The sequence below is a fragment of the Hemitrygon akajei genome, chromosome 24 (genome assembly GCF_048418815.1).
Source record: "Hemitrygon akajei chromosome 24, sHemAka1.3, whole genome shotgun sequence".
Classification (NCBI taxonomy): Eukaryota; Metazoa; Chordata; class Chondrichthyes; order Myliobatiformes; family Dasyatidae; genus Hemitrygon; species Hemitrygon akajei.
The window spans coordinates 14,140,658-14,162,226 of NC_133147.1; the positions used below are offsets into that span (position 1 = coordinate 14,140,658).

Below are 21,569 nucleotides of genomic sequence, written 5' to 3' on the forward strand. Positions count from 1 at the left end.
GTTAAGATTTCAGGCAAAACTAATTTAACCCATTAGGGAAACACCACAACCCCAGATATTTAATACCATTTGATCAGCTTCTGGTCAATTGCCCTTAGCTACACCATTCACCAGTGATCTACATTAACTTCTGTGTTCCTACAACAAAAATCAACCCATGTGAAAGAAATTATACACCCAAGGTCAAGTCTAGGTTTTATAAAAATAAATATGGTGGAGCTATTGGCTATCACTGCCCTAAATGATTCATCATCAGCTAATTTAAAATTACTATTAATATGCACCTAGCACTTACTCCATGAGCTAACAATAAAACACCACTTGAAACGTTACACGAGCAAAATCAATTTGGAACCAATGAGACTAAATCATTTATTTATTGAGGTACAACACAGAGTAGGTCCTTCCGGCACGTTCAGACACATCGCCCAGCAACTCCTGATTTAACCCTTGCCTAATCACAGGACAACTTACAGTGACCACTTAACTTACCAACCAGTAGGTCCATCACTCCTTTCGATCTGCATATTTGTACATCAGTTAAGCTGTCCAGCATGAAAATGAACAAAAGCAATCTGGAATCTTTGAGATTTGGTACGTTACTTAGAACACTCAAATTTTTACAGAGGTCCCGTAGAGAGCATTCTAACTGGCTGCATCACAGTCTGGTATGGTATTTGGGGGGGTGGAATCTTGTAAGCAGCAGAGAGTTGTAGAGCATCAGCAGAGAGTCAGTTCCATCATGGATACTAGCCACCGTAGCATCCCAGAGATCTTCAAGGAGCGGTGCCTCAAAAAGGCAGTGTTCATCATTAAGGACCCCCATCATCCTGGATATGCCCTCTTCTTTTTGCTACCATCAGAAAGGAGGTACAGAAGCCTCCATCACTCCCTTCTACCTAGTTCATCACCATGCTCTATTGTTCGCTATTGGTTTATTACTGTCACAGGTGACAAAATACACAAAACTTGACCTGCGTACTGTTCATCCATGAAAGAATGGGGAAGGAAAATAAGGCAACCAGACCCCTCAACAGTTCATCTTCAAACTAGCTTTCCACAGATGAACTCAATGTGGCAAGGTGCAAAACAAGGCACAGAAGATCAGCCAACAACTGTACACATCTGGCATTAGTTACTAGTCCAAATATTAAAACAGATGAGATGTCCAAAGACATCTAATGAGCTATGCTGTTTTACCCCTCTGTGAAGCTCTACATCTTGCTGCAGGACTAGTGGTGGCAAACAATTGTTGGTTGTGTCATAATTGAGGAATTTTCCAAAAATCCCACACCCCACCAAGTTTCTTAAGTGCTACTTGCAGAATCTGAAAGATGAGTCATGGAATGAGAAATAGATCAAAATTAATGTCTTTGGAAGAGATTTTGGCATATCAAAAACATAAAACCAGGCTGCTAACTAAACCTACAATGAGACCTGCTACAAATCGTTCTGTACTTAGGTTAAACATGGTGTCAAAATAATGTAAGGTTTATTTTTTTCTGCATATTTGTACAGCATTTAAGACATCCAGCATGAAAACGGGGAAAAGCAATCTGGAATCGCTGAGATCTAGTACTTCTCTGAAAACACTCTCACATTTCTATAGATGTACCGTAGAGAGCATTCTAATTGGCTGCATCAGTGTATGGTATGGAGGTGGAGAGGGGGACTAGTAAACTGGAGAGATTTGTAAAATTGGTCAGTTCAATCACGGGCACTGGGCTCCGTGATATCCCAGACATCAAGGAGCAATGCCTCAAGAAGACAGTGTCCATAATTAAGGACCCTCATCATCCAAGATATGCCCTCTTTTCATTGTTGCCATCAGAAAGAAGGTACAGAAGCCTGAAGACACACACACTGTATATCTACATGTCATTTGGGGTCCCCAACCACCCCTCTTTGTAAGTAGGTCCCCCAACAGCAAAAATCCACCAACTAGTCAGCTTTTAGATCCACAGGGGAAAAAAATACTTGAAAATTACCGATTTAATGAAATAGCATTCTTTTTATACAAATGTATTCCCCTATTGATTGTATGCTGCCAAGGCCAGCATTTATGACTCATTTGCTATTGTTCTAAAATTAAATTATTTTATGGCCCATTTCAAGCTGCTGTTTTAAAGATATGAACATACATCAGTATCAGATTCATCTTGGATTAGTAAAGTAATCTGAGGTGGAAGAAATCCCCAGTGGAAATATAGCTATAAATTAATTTGGACTTTTAAAAGCCACTGATGCTAAACCTGCTGGATAGTATGTTTGTCTAATATTTCTTAAATTTAGAAAGCATAGACTTGCTTCAAGAATAGTAAGAGTGAATCAAGTCACCCCTTTTAATTACTAAAAGAACATCCTGCAGGTAAATTTCTTTCAAAACTTGTTATACTTGGGTTTCCGGTTACTCAAGAAAATGACAAATTGGATGCATGCATTTCAACCACACCCTTCCCCAATATACTTGATATACAGATTTGCAAAATGCAAATTTGTGTCTTTGTGGAAGTGAATTTTAGTCTTTGCCTCCCTGACTGAGACATAGAAGGGAAAACTTGCTGGAGTTGCTGAAAATGAAAGTGGTAGGCACAGCTCAGTCCATCACAGGCAAAGCCCTCCTCACCACTGAGCACATCTACAAGAAGCACTGTCACAAGAAAGTAGCATCCATCATCAAGACATCCACTCCCCCTCGCCCCACCATCTTGGCCATGCTCTCTTACTTGCAGCTACCATCAGGAAGGAGGTACAAGAGCCTTAGATGCCTTAGGGCCCACACCATCAAGTTCAGGAACAGTTTTCACGCTATAATCATCAGGCTCCCGAATCCGTGTGGATAACTTCATTCACCTCAACTTTGAAATGATTCCTTAAGTGATGGAATCACTTTCAAGGACTCTTTACAACTAATGTTCTCGGTATTATGTAATTACTTCTATATATTTTGTATTTGCATGGTTTGTTTTTTGCACATCGGTTGTCTGCCAGTCTTTGTGTACTTTTTCATTGATTCTATTTTATCTTTGTTCTTTGTTAATTCTTGCAAAGAAATGAATCTCAGACATGTGTACTTTGATAATTTATTTTGATCTTTTGAGTTTCTTTGAGATGGTCTATATTCCTCTCCCCCACCCCCACAGTAAGGCTAACCAATCCTTCAACCATGATCCTGAGTTCACAATGGCCTATTGTGATTTTACCAGCAAAGTTCAAAGTAAATTTTATCTCAGAGCACACAACCCCGAGATTCTTTTCCCAGCAGGCATACTTAGGAAATCTAGGAAAGTAACTGTAACAGGATCAATGAAAGATCAAGATCAAATAGAGCATATAATAAAAACTGTGTAAACCCAAATTCAAATAAACAGCAATAACGAGAGCATGTAATAACAAGCAAGATTCCTTAAAGTGAGATCATTCAGTGTGGAAATATCTCAATAAATGAATGCAATTATCTTCTTGTTCTAGAACCTGATGGTTGCAGGTTAGCAACGGTCTTGAACTTGGTGGTGTGAGTCCTGAGGCTCTTGTACCTTCTACCTGATGGCAGCAGCGAGAAAAGAGCATGAGCTGGGTGGTGAGAATCTTCAATGACGGATATTGCTTTCCTACAAAAGTGTTTCACGCAGACGTGCTCAATGGTTGGGAGGGCTTTACCCATGATGTACTGGGCCAAATCCACTAGGATTTTCCATTCAAAACTATTGGTGCTCCCATATCAGGCCATGATGCAGCTTGTCAATATATTTTCTACTACACATTTACAGAAGTCTGTCAAAGCTTTTCACATCATACTAAATCTCCTCAAATTTGTAAGAAAGTAGAGGCGTTGTCATGCTTTCTTTGCAATTACATTTATATGATGGGTCTAGGACAGATCTTCTGAGAGGCATCTTTGATCAGCAGAAACTTGTTGCCATCCACACAACTTTAACTACTCAGACAGGGTCTCTAACCTTACCTTCTTTTTGTCCCGCATTGAACTTTTCCCTCTCACCATGATCTTGCAACCAGTCTCTGCTTCCAGTTGTTTTGCAGTGAGGCCTCTTGGGCCAAGGATTCGACCAACAAAGTTAAACTGAAAAAGAAAAAAAAACATTTCAGATACAAAAATGTTAACTACCACTGTATTGTGCACTTCATAGAAATATAGTATTTCTCTGTATATGCCAAAAGAACTTGTCACTGATTTATGTATTTGACCTTCAATTCACTAAATGTTCTAGACAGTTATAGAATTCGTACTTATAAAATACTTTGCATTTTTTCATTAAATGATACGAAAATAAATTGGAGTTACCTCACATAAAGGTTCAATTTTTCAAAACACTATTTGGTTTCAAGAAAATCCTGGCTCGTGGTGGAAAATTTCTTTTTAAATTGTCTCTTAATTTACGAGGTTAAGTATGGGTTCCCATAGTTAATTTTGATTAATTGGCAAACAAAGCTAGTGATAGCCAGAGTCAGGTAAAGACACAGCACACAAAGAATACAAACACAAGAAAGTCTACAGATGCCAGAAATCTATAGCAACATACACAAAGTGTTGGAGGAACTCATCAGGTCAGGCACCAGCTATGAAAATGAATAAACAGTCCACATTTTGGGCCCAGTCACTTCTTCAGGATTAGAAAGGAAGGGGTTAGATTTTAGAATAAAAGGTGGAGGGGAAGGAGGCTACCTGGTAGGTGATGGGAGAAGCCAGGTGGGTGGGAAGCGTCAAGAGTTGGAGAAGAAATCTGACTGGAGAGGACAGTGGACCTTGGGGAAAAAAGAAGGAAGGGACCCAGGGGAAGTAATATGCAGGTGAGAAGAGATAAAAGGTCAGAGCAGGGAATAAAGGAAGGGATGTAAGAGTGTGTGAGGGTGTGTGAAGAAATTTGTTTACTGGAAGGAGAAATAGGTATTCATGGCATCAGGTTGGAGGGTACACGAATGGAATACAAGGTAATGTTCCTCCACCCTGAGGGTGGCCTCATTTTGGAACAACAGAAGGCTGTGGACCAATGTGTTGGAATGGGAATGGTGATTAAAATTTTGGCCACCACTAAGTCCCACTTGTGGTGGATGGAGCAAAGGTGCACAATGAAGCAAGCAGTCCCCCAATATACCTCCAATTAGAGCCAGAAGGACAACAATGGAAAACCAAAAGATTCTATTGGAATTGATATGACATTTGTAACTAGATAAGCACAAAACAAGTTCAATGGATGATCTAATAGTCCTGTCCTGATGAAGGGTTGCAGCCTGAGACGTCGACTGCACTCTTTTTCATAGATGCTGCCTGGCCGTGCTGGATTTCCAGCATCTGCAGTTTTTCTCCTGTTTCTGAATTTAATAGTCATTTCAAATTAGTTACCAAAAAAAAGGTTGGCAAGTTGGTGGGTGCAACAGAGGATTAATAAAGGGTAGGACGAGGCAGTGCAACAAGGATCTTATGTCAGGGAAAACTCAGTAATAGAGTAAATTTGAATGGAGCTTAAGGAACAATGAAGGGCAGAAAACATTGCTGGGAGCTGAATGCAAACTTCCAAATAGCAGAGCAGGGTACAAATTCAGGAAGGTTACATGTAATGTGGGTGACTATACAGAAGAGTCCATGCAAATCAAATAATGATAATGTAATGAGTAAATTCTAAGCAGACGTAAGAAATAGTCAGTATCTTGAGGAATCAAACTGCCATCGTTGAACTGTTCCCACAACCTATGGACTCACATAAGGACCCTTCATCTGAGGTTCAAAGTTCAATGGAAATGTATTAAAGTATATACAAGTCACCATATACAACCCTGAGATACATTTTCATAATAGAATAACAATCACAATAGAATCAATGAAAGACAGCATCACGTTTTCGATATTAACTGCTCATTTATTTATTTCCTTCAGGAAGACCACAACCTTGCCGTGGTTTGGAGGCTTGCATGATTTAGTGACCCAGAGATCTATGTTGGGTGGAGTTAAGGCTTTATGCCTTGGCTCTTGGTAGGGTCACCCATGCCAAACACGTCAAAGGGTAGAGGACAAACTAAGCGTGGGCCATTTGTTCTCCAAGTTTGGGGCTTCACCTCAGGGTTAACAACCCTGACTGAACAAAACTGATACAAACACAGCAATGAAGAATCCTTCTGCATCTGAGCGTGACGGTATTCCTGAGTCTCCACCTGGGACTTGCACAACTGACAGTAATGAAAACAGAGGGAGCTACTAATATGATGAAGGAAGCCCTGACATCGCTGGAGATAGAGGACCTTCATTGCTGCCCTAAACACCAGTAGTGGAACAGGCACCATGTCTTTGATAATTTTTAGTGTATTTGCTGTTTGTTGTCTTTGCACATTGGGTGTCAGTCCTGTTAGGTGTAGTCTTTCATTGATTACTGCCTGTATTTACTGTGAATGCCCAAAAGAAAATGGCGACATATATGTACTTCAATAAAGTTATTTCAAACTTTGAACAATACTCAATGTAGAACTATATTAACTACTAGATTAAGGGATTATAAATTTAAATGGAGGAAAATCAAATACAAGGCCTGAATTGGCTGTAAAGGTCAGAAAACTACATTATATGATAAAAAGCTGTTGTTGGCCAGAAACAACTATAGTCTACAAATCAGTGAATTTGATTTAGTCAACTGGAAGCAGACAGGTCAATTGCCTTTGCCATGACAGAGGAGATGAAGGCTGCCATTTTATGAAGAGACTCTGTTCTCCATTTTGAGAGCTCACGTTAATCAGTGTTTTAAAGTAGCCATAATAATGCTCTAGGTAATCTGCTAAACTAAGGATATTTCCAAATAAGTTATTTGTGAGGTGTTCTTTGGTTGGATATAGCATGAAGGTTTGTGAATGGTGCGGTCGGTATCTGTTCTGTATGCTTCACATTAGTTGCCAATTAAGAACCATAAATTACCAACTGTTACTTGCTAAGGGGAGGGCAATAAATAGATGCTGGCCTACAGCAGAGCCAATAAAAAGGTGTTAAAGGTCAGGCATAACCTACAGCCAATGACACTGAAATGCAACATTTGCATGGTAAGGAATGAATAAAAAAAGCAGACACTGCAGCGATGACTCAGTAGAAAATTCACCAACATAGATGTGAAGTGTTCCATGGACACATGATGATTCAAAAAGGGACTATGAAGAATAGCAGAAACTCCCTTTTAACTGGTAAAGTCTTTTCTATTCTTTGACTGTTCATGGAAGGTCAGGAAAACCTAGGTCCGCACAGAAGCATTGGATTTTTAAGTTCGTATGTTCTTCTGTTGAAACTGTTAAAGGTACTTTCTGGTAACTAGATTCTCTGTGCCTCCCTGATCATTATTACAATTGTTGATTTTTGTAACACTACAGGATTTCTGTATTCTCCCAATGCACGACATCAAACATCCCAACACTGTCCCAAATACTTACTAGCCAATTTGAGCAGTCAAGGATCACAAGCCTTGTATTAGAACCATAGAACATTACAGCACAGAAACAGGCCTTATGCTGACACAAGAAATTTGTTCACCCTGATGGTAGTAAATTGTTGGAGTTCTCTATCCCCAGGGTGCTGCAGAAGCTTAATTCTCAAATATATGCAAGACAGATGAAGACTTTCAGATGGCAAATATCATAGTGTTCAACACAACACGTTACAGTACAGGCAATCCAGGTTCACCTCCTGTTGCTGCCTGTATGTAGTGTGTACATTCTCCCCACGACCGTGCAAGCAGTCCAAAGCCATACCGGTGTTTGCAGGTTAATTGGTCATTGTAAATTGTCCTGTGATTAGGCTAGGATTGAATCAGGGGATTGCTGGGTGGCACGGCTTGAAGGGCCAGATGGGCCTATTCCACACTGTATTTCAATAAATACAGAGAGAGCATGAGGCAGCAAAATGCCTAAGCCCATTTCAGTTCATGGTAAGTGATTGCAATTTCTGAAGTCCACAGGAAAGAGGTAAACAAAGGTGTGTGACAGAGAATGGGATGAAGCATGTGCCCACAAAGAGATCAAGCAGCCACAATCGCCTTCAAACTCAAACAAGTCATGCATGGTTTCTGCCCCAAGGAGAATGGATGGTGAAATGATGAGAAAAAGAATTAAATGAGCGATTTGATTCTCCAGTGGTACACAACTCTCCAACAGAAGCTATTATTCCTAATTATGCTATTAACGCTAATGCAGCAAGTGATGTTAACATGTGGAATAATTGTGTTAATGACCGATGTTTAGGAGCTTTTTTGCAGCTTTTAACTAGCTAAAACATTCCACTGAACAAGGAATTTGCAGATAGGAATTTTCAAGTATTCCTAATGTTTTAATTTTTCAGATCTTGAGGTTGGTCTCTTGGCAGGTGAAGATAGTAATCTCTTCTAATTTTCATTTTCTCCCTCAGCTTGAATTTATGCTCATTAAGGGCAATTTTATAAGAGTACCCCATCTTCCATAAAACAAAGACTCTTACTTTTGCTGAGAGACAGAATGTCCCAATTTTCCCCAAGCCTCTTTACAAAGTGTGTCTGTTGCCGGCGGTGTAGCAGCAACTGCACCAGATTTTGGGGCGAGTGTTCGGATCTAGCCCACTCCTTGTACGCCTTCCATCAGTGCTGGGTTGAGTGTCGAGCTAGAAACTCCGCCTCATCAAACAGACAAACGCTAAAGAAATGGCAAGGTTGCCACCAGATGTGCCAAACAAAGTGCAAGGAGGAACTCAGAAGGCCAAGCAGCATCAACAGAAAAGAGCAACTGGTGCTTCGGGCCAAGATCCTTCATCAGGACCGGAGACAAAAAAGATGAGGAGTCACGAGTTAGAAGGTGGGGGGGGAGGGAGTACTTCTAACTCAGACTTTGCCCCTCCACCCACATTCGAACTCTGGCTTGTTTTTTTAAAATTCAGTCTTGGTGAAGGGTCTTGGGCCGAAAAATTGACTATACTCTTTTCCATACATGCTGGCTGGCGTGCTGAGTTACTCCGGGCATTTTATGTGTATTGATTGGATTTTGAGCATCTGCAGATTTTCTCTTGTTTAGCATCTTATTAACTACCATATGGGAACAAAAATTAAGAGCTTGCAATGCTTCAGAACGGAAGCAAAGTTCAGAACATAAGTAATGGCATCTCTTCCTGCACCCCACCCACAATCTGATGTTCAATTACCATCACAAATTCCTATTTATAATAATCAAATGGTTGATAGATGCCCCAAATATTTCAAAGTTGGTCTAACAGAGAAGCGATACAACCAGTCATCACATCATTCAGGCAGATTTTGTCAGTCAAAAAAAATTGCAACCTAATTTGTACATTAGATTCTACAGACAATGGGCCAGATAGTACTTTATGTCTAAATACTACACCCATGCTTTAAAATACTGGCTTTGCTCCCAGGCTTATCCCTATCCAACTGTACTGACCTTATTCTGGAGCAACTGGGACTTGAGATTCTCATGCTCAAATAAGCACATCTCTACACTCACTGAAACACTGTTTACAACATTCACAAATATTAATGATTAGAATCCAATTATTCACATTTTTGACTGCTTTTACGGTTTCAGTTTATCAATCTCCACACTGAGGATCATCCTCTACACTTGCCCATGTGGCATCTTCTCTCTCTCTCCACAATACTTCGGTTCTTTCTTTCACCCCTAATGCACAAGACCCTCTTCATAGCATCTTCACATACAACCGTAGAAACCCTCGCCCTTGTACATCATTTCCCTGACCTGAAATACTCGCCCCTCTAATACAGCATATTGTATTCAATGCTCCTGATACCATGAAGGGCACAGGACAGAACAGCAGTTAGCATAATGCTATTACAACTTGGTAAATTCTGGAGTTCGGAGTTCAATTCCTCCATCGGTTGTATGTTCTCCCCGTCAGCGTGCGAGCTTCCTCCAGGTGCTTCAGCTTCCTCCCACATTCCAAAGACATACTGGCTAGTAGGTTATTTGGTCATTGTAAATTGTCCTGTTAATAGGATAGGGTTAAATAGGTGGATTGCTGGTTGCTGTGGCTCATTAGGCCAGAGGAGCCCGCTCCACACTGTACGTCTAAACAAAATAAACACATGGAAATTGGTATCAGCTTTAATTCCATTCCATCTCCTATCTCCAAATGCGACCATACTCTCACTTCAATCCTCTATCCTACAGCTGCCTGTCATTAGCCCCAAGTGCATCCAATGAAGGACTAAGCAAAGCTTACAAACTTCTGATATGGCATGTTTATTTTCTGAACTCAAATCTAACAGTTTCAAGTAATCAGCCTTTACTGACTTAATCCAATTTGCAGAATTCAAACTCTCCTCTAGCAATTTCAGATTTTACCCATGTTATTTACAGTAGGTCCATGCCCTCAGAACATCATTCAAACCTCTGTATGACTCCATCTGCAACTTGCACACTTTTAGTTCCAATGGAAGATCAACACTCCAAAAAATTAACTCGGGCGTCAGACCTATTAAGCAAATCTGGCATTTTCCCCATTTCATTTTGCGTTTTCACCTGCAACATTCTTTTAGAACAGAAGTACTGAATTTGGTTTTGAGATAAATGAGATGCAGACAATATTAGCTATAAAGGTCAGATTTAAAATATACTGCATTTTACACCTTGAAAGAAAGGCTGAATGTAATACAGCTCTAAAATTAATATGTTAAGCATGTTAAAAAGAATAAAGCTTTAGAACAACTTCAGAGTAGAGTATGATTTAATAGCAAACAGGTTGAAAGAGCAGAGTTAACTGTAATGCATGTATTTGTTTGCTATTTATATATTATGACCTATTTATAATATCCACACCTTCCACAAATGATGCTCTGTGTAATTGAACCTATACTTGTTCATAGAGGCATAAATGAAATTAAACTGCAGGATGACTTTGAACATTTGCTATGCATTAAAATGCTGTATTTTAATAATTCAATATCAGATCAATTCAGATGCAATTCCCTTGTGTGCAGATGAGCTGTGGTCTCCCCAATGCAACAAGAGACAATGACAGAATTTCCACGGCACTCAGCCTTTAATTGAAGACAAGTCGGGTGTAGAACAAATCTTAAAACACTAAGCTTAGTAAGCTCCATTATGGCACTAGAACTCTGCACTATCCAGGACGTTGTCAAGGCGTGGCGCCTCAAAAAGATGGTGTCCATAATTAAGGACACTGATCACCCAGGTCATGCCCTGTTCACATTACTACCATCAGGAAGGAGGTAGCAATCGTTAAAGGCATGCATTCAATGATTTCAGCACAGCTTCTTCCCGTCATCTAAATGGTCACTGAACCCATGAACACTACCTAACTACTTTTTCAATGTCTATTTTTGCACTAATTTAGCTTTTTTTTTTACTGTAATTCACAATTTTTTCCTATTATATATTGCATTTCACAACATACACTGGCAATAATCCATTTCTGATCACCAGTCTTTTCCGAACACACAATGCTCATATGCTACAACATTTCCTATGCTTTCCTCAACCTTTAAAATATGCTGATATCTTTGACGGGGTTTTGAAAATTCACATTCCGAAATGGGAAGCAGCTAGGCAGTTCAAGACAAGACATTCCACATACAGTTGCAATTTGCAATTGCAAATTGCAATTTTCAACTATTTGCAATTACCTTGTTTTCTGCATTAATTACTGATAAACTGCCTGATCTTAGGTTCAAAAAGCATGTGAACTTCTAGGGTAATGCCTTCTACAAACACTACTTGGAGTCAGGTGTTCCAATCAATGAGAAGATTGGAGGTATGAGTTGCAGGGGTGCCCTGCCCTATAAAAATGACAAAGTCAGGTTACTGACAGAGCCTGCTCTTCTTAAGATCGATCTGTTTGTGCACCATGACTCCATCAAAATAAAATTTTGGAGGACCTTAGAAAAATTGTAGAGATGAAGTTGGAAAACGCTACTAAAGCATTTCTGAAGAACTGACTGTTCATCAATTCACTGTCAGGGAAATGGTCTACCAACAAGGAAATTCAGTACTGTTGCTACTCTCCCAAGGAGTGGGCGTCCTGCAAAGATCACACAAGTTTGCAAAAGAGCATCTGGATTTCCCACAACGCTTCTTGAACAATATGCTGTGGACAGATAAGACAAAAGTTGAACTTTCTGGTAGAAATGCACACCAATATGTTTGGAAAAAAAAGGGGCATCACACACCAAACAAAACCTCATCACAACTGTAAAGCACGGTGGAAGGTTCATGGTTTGGGGCTGCTTTGCTGCCTCAGGGCCTGGACAGCTTGCAATCGTTGAGGGAACAATGAATTCAAAATTGTATCAAGATATTTTACAGGAGAGTGACAGGGTAGCAGTCCGTCACCTGAAGCTTAATAGTAGTTCAATGATGCAACAAGGCAATAATCCAAAACACAAAAGTAAATCAACAACAGAATGGTTTAAAAAGAAAATTCTTCTATTGAAATGGCCAAGTCAGTCTAGATCTTAACCCAATTGAAATGCTGTGGATGACCTGAAGATGGCTGCTCATGCAAGGTATCCAAGAAATATTGATAAACTAACAGTTTTGTATAGAGGAATAGTCTAAAATTCCTCCTCGCTGTTGTGCAAGTCTGATCAGCAACTACAGGAAACATTTGGTGGAGGTTATTGCTGCTAAAGATTCTACCAGTTATTAAATACAAGGGTTGACATACTCTTTCCAGCCTGGACAGTAAATGATTAAAAATTGTGTTCAATAAGGACATGAAATGTACAATTGTTTGCGTTTATGTTTTATGTTTATGTTTATCTATTATTGTGACTTAGATGAAGATCAAAACACATTTCACAAGGCAGGAGTTCGGGGCTGAGAGGAAAATTGGATCAGCCATGATGAAATGGCAGAGTAGACTCAATGGGCCAAATTACTGAATTCTGCTCCGATCTCTTATGGTCTTATTTTATAAGTAATTAACGCAGAAAATCAGGTAATTGCAAAGGGATCACAAACTTTTTCTTGCAACTTAGTGCATCCATAAGAACTGGATAACACACAAGCTGGATCTGCAGAAATGCACTGTTCACAGTGTTTTAGCACTGGGAATTACAAGGATTGGCACAACCATGGTGAGATCAGGATAGGGTGGAAATGACCAAAGGTCACAAGGGTGTGCAGATCTAAGACAGGACCATTGACAACAGAACATCAAACTGAAGTTGAGCAAGATGCAATGTGGAAGGTCAGTCATGAAAGGATTGTTTGTTAATTGGTCTATCATCTAGAGAATTCTTCAACTGTTTCATTTAACATCATGTAGTGGGGTAAGATTTATTGCCAACCTTATTTCATTGGCATTAAAGCGCCTTTTCAAATTTTTATTGTACTCTGACTGGTGTGGAGATGAAAAACACACAGCCTCATCACTGAGTCATAGAATAGTACAGCACAGAAACAGGCCCTTACGGTCCATCTAGTTTGTGCCGAACCATTGGAACTGCCTACTCCCATTGACGTGCACTGTGACCATAGCCCTCCATGTCTCTATCATCAGTGTACCTATCCAAACTTCTCTTAAATGTTGAAATCGAGCTTCCATCTACCACTTGCACTGGCAGCTCGTTCTACACTCTCACGACCCTCTGAGTGAAGAGGTTTCCCCTCCTGTTCCCCTTAGTCATTTTACCTTTCATCCTTAATCCAGATCTCTAGTTGTAGACCCATCCAACCTCAGTAGAAAACCTGCTTGATTGTACCCTATCAATACCCGTCAATTTTGCACATTTCTATCAAATCTCCTCTCAATCTTCTACATTCTTGGGAACAAAGTCCTAACCTAGTCAATACTTCCTTATAACTCAGGCCCTCCAGATCCAGCAACATCTTTGTATATCCAACAAATTTTGCATACTCTTTAGGTGAGCAACTTTCAAGAGTCGGCACATACAATATGCTGAGGGAGGCTCATAAACAAGCATTTAAAACTTTCAATTCGAAAGGCAAAGGCATTTTAGATGACACAATGAAGCTTGAACAACACTTGATTTGTCACCCGGATCTTCACATTTAGATCATCTTGAATGTCAATACTGGGACAATGCACACTTTCCTGCTTTTCAAAAAAGCTGTAGATTTCAGACATTTACATTTATTTTTCTTCCCAAAATAGTCAACACTATGCAGTCCACTTTCCTGGTAGGTTTTATTTAAAACCAAGTTCTCCTTTCCCAGTGAGAAAGCTTCTAAAAAGGTAAAAGTCAAAGGGATACAGTGCAAAGTCTCTCATCAGATCAAAATGAACTTCCAATTTTGGAATTGGTTTATTATTGTCACATGTACTGAGATGCTGTGAAAAGCTTAGAATACAGCACAGAAACAGGCTGAGCTTAGTCCATGCTGAGCTTTTTAAATTGCCTACTCTCTGCACTGGGACCATAGCTCTCCATACCTCTACCATGTATCTATCCAAACTTCTCTTAAATGCTGAAAGTGAGCTCAGATGCACCACTTATGCTGGCAGCTTATTCCACATTCATGGCCATTTGAGTGAAAAAGTTTTCCCTCGTGCTCCCTAAAAACTTTTCACCTTTTACCCTTAAGCCATGACCTTTGGTTGTAATTCCCCCCCAACCTCAGTGGAAAAAAGCCAGCTTACATTTACTCTATCTATACCCCTCATAACTCTGCATACCTCTATCAAATCTCCTCTCACTCTTCTGTATTCTGAGGAATAAAGTCCCAAACTCTTCAATAACAATGCAGAACAGTGTAGCAGTCACACTGAAACTGCAATACAAGTTTCAGTCTACTGTTCATAAGATGTAAGATCATAAATAAACTCTCCCCCAGCTTCCAGCAGGGTAACAGGCTTCGATTATAACCAACACTTTGATGACAAACTGCCATCTCCATCATCTTCCCTGATTAAGATGGCAGAGTTTTTCCACCGAAACACCAGTTATTATCAATACCTGACCTGGCTGGAAGCCCAAAAAGAGTTTATTCATCATATACACCAGGAAATCTCTAGATCCTTTTTCAGCAGGATCATAACAAGGTAAACTGCAAGGTCAGAAGTCCACCTCATCATACAACAGAACCAAGTGAACCATTTAATTGTCTTACTAAGAGTAGGACATGCACTTAAGCCTGAAGGTACATACTTTCAGGCTTTGTATCTTCTACCCAATGGAAGGAGAGAGGAGAGGATGTCTGGGGAGGGTGGGATCTTTAATTGAGCTGACTACTTTACTGAGGCAGCAAGTATGGAGAGAATCCATGGAAGGGAGGCCAGTTCCCATGATGTACTTACTGTGTCCACAATTCTGTAATATTTTGTGATGAAGTGCCATACCAATGCATGATGTATCCAGGTACGATACTTTCTATGGTGTCGATAAAAATTGGATAGATCAATAGGGACATGCCAAAGTTCTTTAATCTCTTGAGGAAGTAGATACATTTTTAAAATTTTCTTTGGAAGTGTTTAGAAACATCTATTTTCTATTCCTGCCTCTACTTGTAAGGAGTTTGCACATACTCAAAAGAAGGGGAAATCTACAGATGCTGGAAATCCAAAACATAACACACAAAATGCTGGAGGAACTCAGCAGATCAGGCAGCATCTATGGAAAAAGTAAACAGTCAACATTTTGTGCCGAGACTTGTGTCAGTCCTGATGAAGGATCTCGGCCCGAAACATCAACTGTTTATTCTTGTACATTTTCCCCCGTGACTGCAAAAGTTTCCTCCCACAGTCCAAAGATGTGCGAGTCAGTAGGTTAACTGGTCATTGTAAACTGTCCCATGATTAGGGTTAAGGGTAAAGTATTGCAACTCAAAGGTTTGGAAGAGCTTGTTCTGCACTATCGTTCAATAAAATAAAAAAATCTTTCTAGTTAACAGAAGCCCCATGTTTGCGTATATACTCTGATGATTGTAACAGAGTTGGGATTATATTGTAGTCGGATATTAAGCATTGCTATTTCAGGACAACTCCATAAATTTGTTGGCTAAGCTTAACATTTGTACTTCATTTGCAACCAGCGAGGTGGCCGCTCAGTCTACAAGTTCAAAGGTTCATCTCAAGTTGCCTTCAAGAGCTAGCCAACGATAATGTAAATGCAATGTAGTAGGTTCTTGATTTCAACTTTACTTTATGTATTCCATTGCTGTAAGTAGTATTCACTGTGTTTCTATTCAGTTACAATTCACTCTGAATAGTTATGACATGTGCATAACAGAAAATGCACAGAATACTAAGTAATGCATTCAGCTGAAAAGAGTGTAGAATTTAATTTTCCTCAAAAGTATTATATGTTAACTTGATGTAAACATTTTTAATTTACTTTCAATATGATTTAGAGTGGTCTGCAAACAGTTTTATGTCTGTGCTACTGAAGTTGGTGATATTCTTCCATGCAAGTTCTTGGATGTTTAAAACAATCACAACTATGCTGAAATATTACAAGTGCTGACATTAACCTTCCATATTTGTAGGGGGCATAAAGCAGTCTTGTCTAAAATTAGAAATCTACTGGAATGGATTGTTAGTAAACGAGGGTTATCTCAAGGTACCAGGGGATTCCCAAACCAACTTGCATAGCAAATAGAATTCGGACAAAGGTGTGGTATTGCACTTCAGCAAGTTAAACCAGGACTTACATAATAGTTGGTAGGACCCAGTGGAATCCAGGGGTACAGGTACATAGAGTAATGCCCTGAAAGCAGACACAGGTAGACAGAGTGAAAGCTATGCAACCTTCATCGGTCAGGGCACTGAGTACAAAGGTTACACTTGGAATACTATGTACAGTCCTGGTCACCTAGGTATATCAAGGATGTCATTAAGAAGGAAAGGGTGCAGAAAAGTTTGAGGATGTTACTGTGATTGTAGAACTTGCTATATTAGAGACATGATACAGTTACAGTCCCCCCCCCCCCGACACTGCAGAGGAGTTTAGAGGGCGACTTTAGTTTATAAAGTTATTCAAGATGCATTTATTATCAAAGTATATGTGTCATATCACGTCTTCTCCAGACAGCCACGAAACAAAGAAAACCACAGAAGCCGAGGAAAAGGTAAAACATCAACACCACCCCCCCAGCAAATAAAAAAGAACAAATCCTGCAAACGGCAACAAGTACATCAAACCAAACCCCAACACAAAAAAAATCAAACAGCGCAAACAGCAACACGAACAAAGCTCTAAACCCAAAACACCGTGCAAAATAAAAAAAAACAATTGTACAAATGGCAACAAGAACATCAAACCCTAAATCCCCTGCGCATAAAAAAGGGTCATAAACAAGATGAATTGTCTTTGTATTTTTCCTTTGGGCAGGGGAGTCTAAAACCAACAGAGAGAGGGGAAGCTATGAATGGGTTCTGAGAGGCAATCTTTTGAGGATAGTGGGTTTATGGAACAAGCTGGAAAAGTGGTAGAGGTAGATATAACTATTTATTGATATCTGGACAGGTAAATGAATAGCAGTTTACTGAGATACAAGTCGAGTGCAAAGAAATGGAAGTAGCTGAAGCAGACATACAGATTTGGTTGAAGGATTTGTTCTATACCGTATAATTATGCCTCTGATTCTATAAAAATCCACTGTACTTAGAAGAATAAACAATTGAGTCTATTATTTGAAACAAAGACCATGCAATGTAGTGACATGACCAGAGATCACCTCACAAATGCCAAACAAAACAATTAGCTGTTCCTTGTGAACTGGCTGCAAGGGGAGGGAGTGAGCCAGTGAGAAACTGCCAGGGACATTAATTTTCTTTCAAGTGCTAAATTGCAAATATCACTTGAAGAACCAGGACTTATTTATTGAGATACAGCATGGAACAAGCCTTTCCAGCAACACTGCCCAGCAACTCCTGAATTAATTATACTCCCTGATTTTAGTCTAAGAATTAGGCCATTCAGTATCAAGAAGGGCAAGTGGAGGACTTGGAGTTCCAAAATAATTTCAATATGGCCCTACAAAGGATTTTGATTACAGGCCAATTTGCAATGACCAAATAATCCACCAACTGGTACAACTTTGGGGGGGAAACTGGAGCATCTGGATGAAACCCACATGGTAACAGGGAGAACGTGAAACTCCTAACAGACAGCAGTGTGAATTGAACCTGGCTCTCCAGTACTGTACAGCATTTTGCATCAAGTCACATGCTGGTGATAATAAACTTGATTTTGATTCACTACACCACCATGCCACCCCAAAATGTAGCCTGCCAAAAGACAACTCCACCAAAACTAGAATAGGTCTTAAGCTAACTAAAGATAGAAACATAATTCAATGGCCCTTGTAACAACTGTTTCATCAGCAGTTAATGATTTCCTTAAATAAGCTTTGAAGCTCCTTTCAAGAGCTTGAATGTCTCCACGTCTCTGATTGATAAAGCAATTTTCAAAAGGGTAAGCAACACACATAAAATACTGGAACTCAGGTCAGGCAGCTTCTATGGAAAAGGGTAGACAGTCGGCACTGTGGATCGAGACCCTTTTTCAGGACTGAGCTAACATGTTTAGGGCAAGGTGTTTGTGCTTAAGTAGAAAGTTATTTTCTCATTGAGAGGTGATCTAACTGAAGTTCAAGATTCAGACAAGGCTCGATACAACAGAACCACATACTCCACAGTACAGAACAACAGGGTGGTCTTCAGGTTAACATTGACTGTACTATAAAGGCTCCATCATGGGCACTACCCTCTGCATTATCCAGGACATCTTCAAAGGGTGATGACTCAAAAAGGCGGCATCCATCATTAAGGACCCCCACCACCCAGGTCACGCCTTGCTCCTATTGCTACTATCAGGAAGGATGTACAGGGAACCTGAAGGGACACAATGATTCAGGAACAGCTTCTTCCCATCTGCCATCCGATTTCTGAAAAGACATTAAACCTATGAACTACCTCACTACTTCATTCAATTTTAAATTTTTGCATTACTTACTTAACTATTTAATATACTTACTGTAATTCAGTTTGTTTTTAAAACTCTATAACGTATTGCATTGTATTACTGCCGCAGAGTTAACTAATCTCACAACATATGCCAGTAATATTAAACCTGATTCTGATTCCCTTGTGCCATTCAGCAGAAACTAATTTTTCAAACTAGAGTACAGAACCACGGTGTGGTTGCCAGACAAAAGAGAAGCCATCAACATTGAATATACTTCCTAATTTTAGTCTCTAAAGAGTTTGGCTATTCAGGACCAAGAAGAGGCAGTGGAGAACAGAGTACTTGGATTTCCAAAATAATTTCAACATGGCCCTACAGAGGATTTTGGTTAAAATTGAAAAGAAATATTAGGGACATACCAAGATGGATTGCAATTGGTTATCAGACAGACAACACAGTTGAAATCGTTACATCGACCACTGCATTGGCGCTGCCTCCTGCACACATGCCGAGCTCGTTGACTTCATTAACTTTGCCTCCAACTTTCACCCTGCCCTCAAATTTACCTGGTCCATTTCCGACACCTCCCTCCCCTTTCTTGATCTTTCTGTCTCCATCTCTGGAGACGGCCTATCTACTGATATCTACTATAAGCCTACAGACTCTCACAGCTACCTGGACTATTCCTCTTCCCACCCTGTCTCTTGCAAAAATGCTATCCCCTTCTCACAATTCCTCCGTCTCCGCCGCATCTGCTCTCAGGATGAGGCTTTTCATTCCAGGACGAAGGAGATGTCTTCCTTTTTTAAACAAAGGGGCTTCCCTTCGTCCACCATCAACTCTGCTCTCAAACGCATCTCTCCCATTTCCCACACATCTGCCCTCACCCCACTCGGGATAGGGTTCCCCTTGTCTTTACCTACCACCCCACCAGCCTCCAGGTCCAACGTGTAATTCTCCGTAACTTCCGCCACCTCCAACAGGATCCCACTACCAAGCACATCTTTCCCTCCCCCCTCTCTTTCAGCTTTTCGCAGGGATCGCTCCCTACGCGACTCCCTTGTCCTCTCGTCCCCCCCATCCCTTCCCACCGACCTCCCTCCTGGCACTTATCCTTGTAAGCAGAACAAGTGCTACACCTGCCCTTACACTTCTTCCCTCACCACCATTCAGGGCCCCAGACAGTCCTTCCAGGTGAGGCGACACTTCACCTGTGAGTCGGCTGCTGTGGTATACTGTGTCCGGTGCTCCCAGTGTGGCCTTTTATATATTGGTGAGACCCGGCGCAGACTGGGAGACCGTTTCGCTGAACACCTACGCTCGGTCCGCCAGAAAAAGCAGGATCTCCCAGTGGCCACACATTTTAATTCCATGTCCCATTCCCATTCTGATGTCTATCCATGACCTCCTCTACTGTCAAAATGAATCCAAACTCAGGTTGGAGGAATTACACCTTATATACCGGCTGGGTAGCCTCCAACCTGATGACATGAACATTGACTTCTGTAACTTCCGTTAATGCCCCTCCTCCCCTTCTTACCCCATCCCTGACATATTTAGTTGTTTGCCTGTTCTCCATCTCCCTCTGGTGCTTCCCCCCCCCCCCCCACCGCCTTTCTTTCTCCTGAGGCCTCCCGTCCCATGATCCTTTCCCTTCTCCAGCTCTATATCACGTTCGCAAATCACCTTTTCAGCTCTTAGCTTCATTCCACCCCCTCCGGTCTTTCCTATCATTTAGCATTTCCCCCTCCCCCCACTACTTTCAAATCTCTTACTATCTTTCCTTTCCGTTAGTCCTGACGAAGGGTCTCGGCCCGAAACATCAACAGTGCTATTCCTATAGATGCTGCCTGGCCTGCTGTGTTCCACCAGCATTTTGTGTGTGCTGTTATTTGAATTTCCACTGTTCCTCTTCAAATTAGCAGTGAGGGGTGAAATTTTGCAAAAATCTGTGCTTGGGACTCAGCTTTCCACGATGTATAACAAACTGGATGTGGAACAATACATTTCCCAGTTTAGTGATGATTAAACTGATTAAGATCATGATTATAGATGTAAAAAGGCTTCAATTAAGATATGAATGTATTAAATGAGTGGTCAAGGGTGTTAGATGGAAAATTTGTTCTGTACACTACAATATTTAATTTATGCACATTACATTTGTGGATTTAATTCTTACTTTACTCAGATAGTGTGTGTACTACAGTCGGCCTCCTTATCTGCAGGGATTGGTTCCGGGACCCCTCGCGGATACCAAAATTTGCGGATGCTCAAGCCCCTTATTCAACTTGTCTCAATCCAGTGGATCTTAGGACCCAGCGAAAACCCAGACCTTATTTAACCTGTCTCAGTGCAGTGAACATTAGGACCTGGCGCCAGAGCTCTGAATGCGCAGTGTTTCTGTTCACAAAGATAATCACGATCGAAAATACAGTAAAGTGGAAATAATAAAGCAAACAGCAAGAGGTGAAACGCCATCGGTCACTGGAAAAGCGTTAGGCTATAGTCGGTCAACGATCAGAACAATTTTAGAGGATAAAGTGAGAGAGGCTCTGCCCCGATGAAAGCTACAGTTATTATTAAGCAACGCAGTGGTTTAATTATTGGGTTTTAGGTTTTTGATCCTCCACATCAACCCGGCACGGTGAAGAGTGCACTCGGGAGCGATCTGTCCCGAGAACTTCCGTTCCT

At 40.6% G+C, this 21,569-nt stretch overlaps 1 protein-coding gene across 9 annotated transcripts in view; it reads right to left on the reverse strand.

Annotated features, from left to right (window-relative positions):
• The window catches only part of qkia (QKI, KH domain containing, RNA binding a), a 131,672-nt gene that overhangs the window by 57,585 nt on the left and 52,518 nt on the right, over positions 1-21,569 (reverse strand). For all 9 annotated transcript variants that reach the window (XR_012096206.1, XM_073028368.1, XM_073028366.1 and 6 more), the window contains exon 3: positions 3,965-4,081. Coding sequence is in view for 8 of the 9 variants with exons in the window: in XM_073028368.1 (XP_072884469.1) it covers positions 3,965-4,081 (117 nt within the window). In the remaining variant the exon portion in view is untranslated. The remainder of the gene's footprint in view (positions 1-3,964; positions 4,082-21,569) is intronic.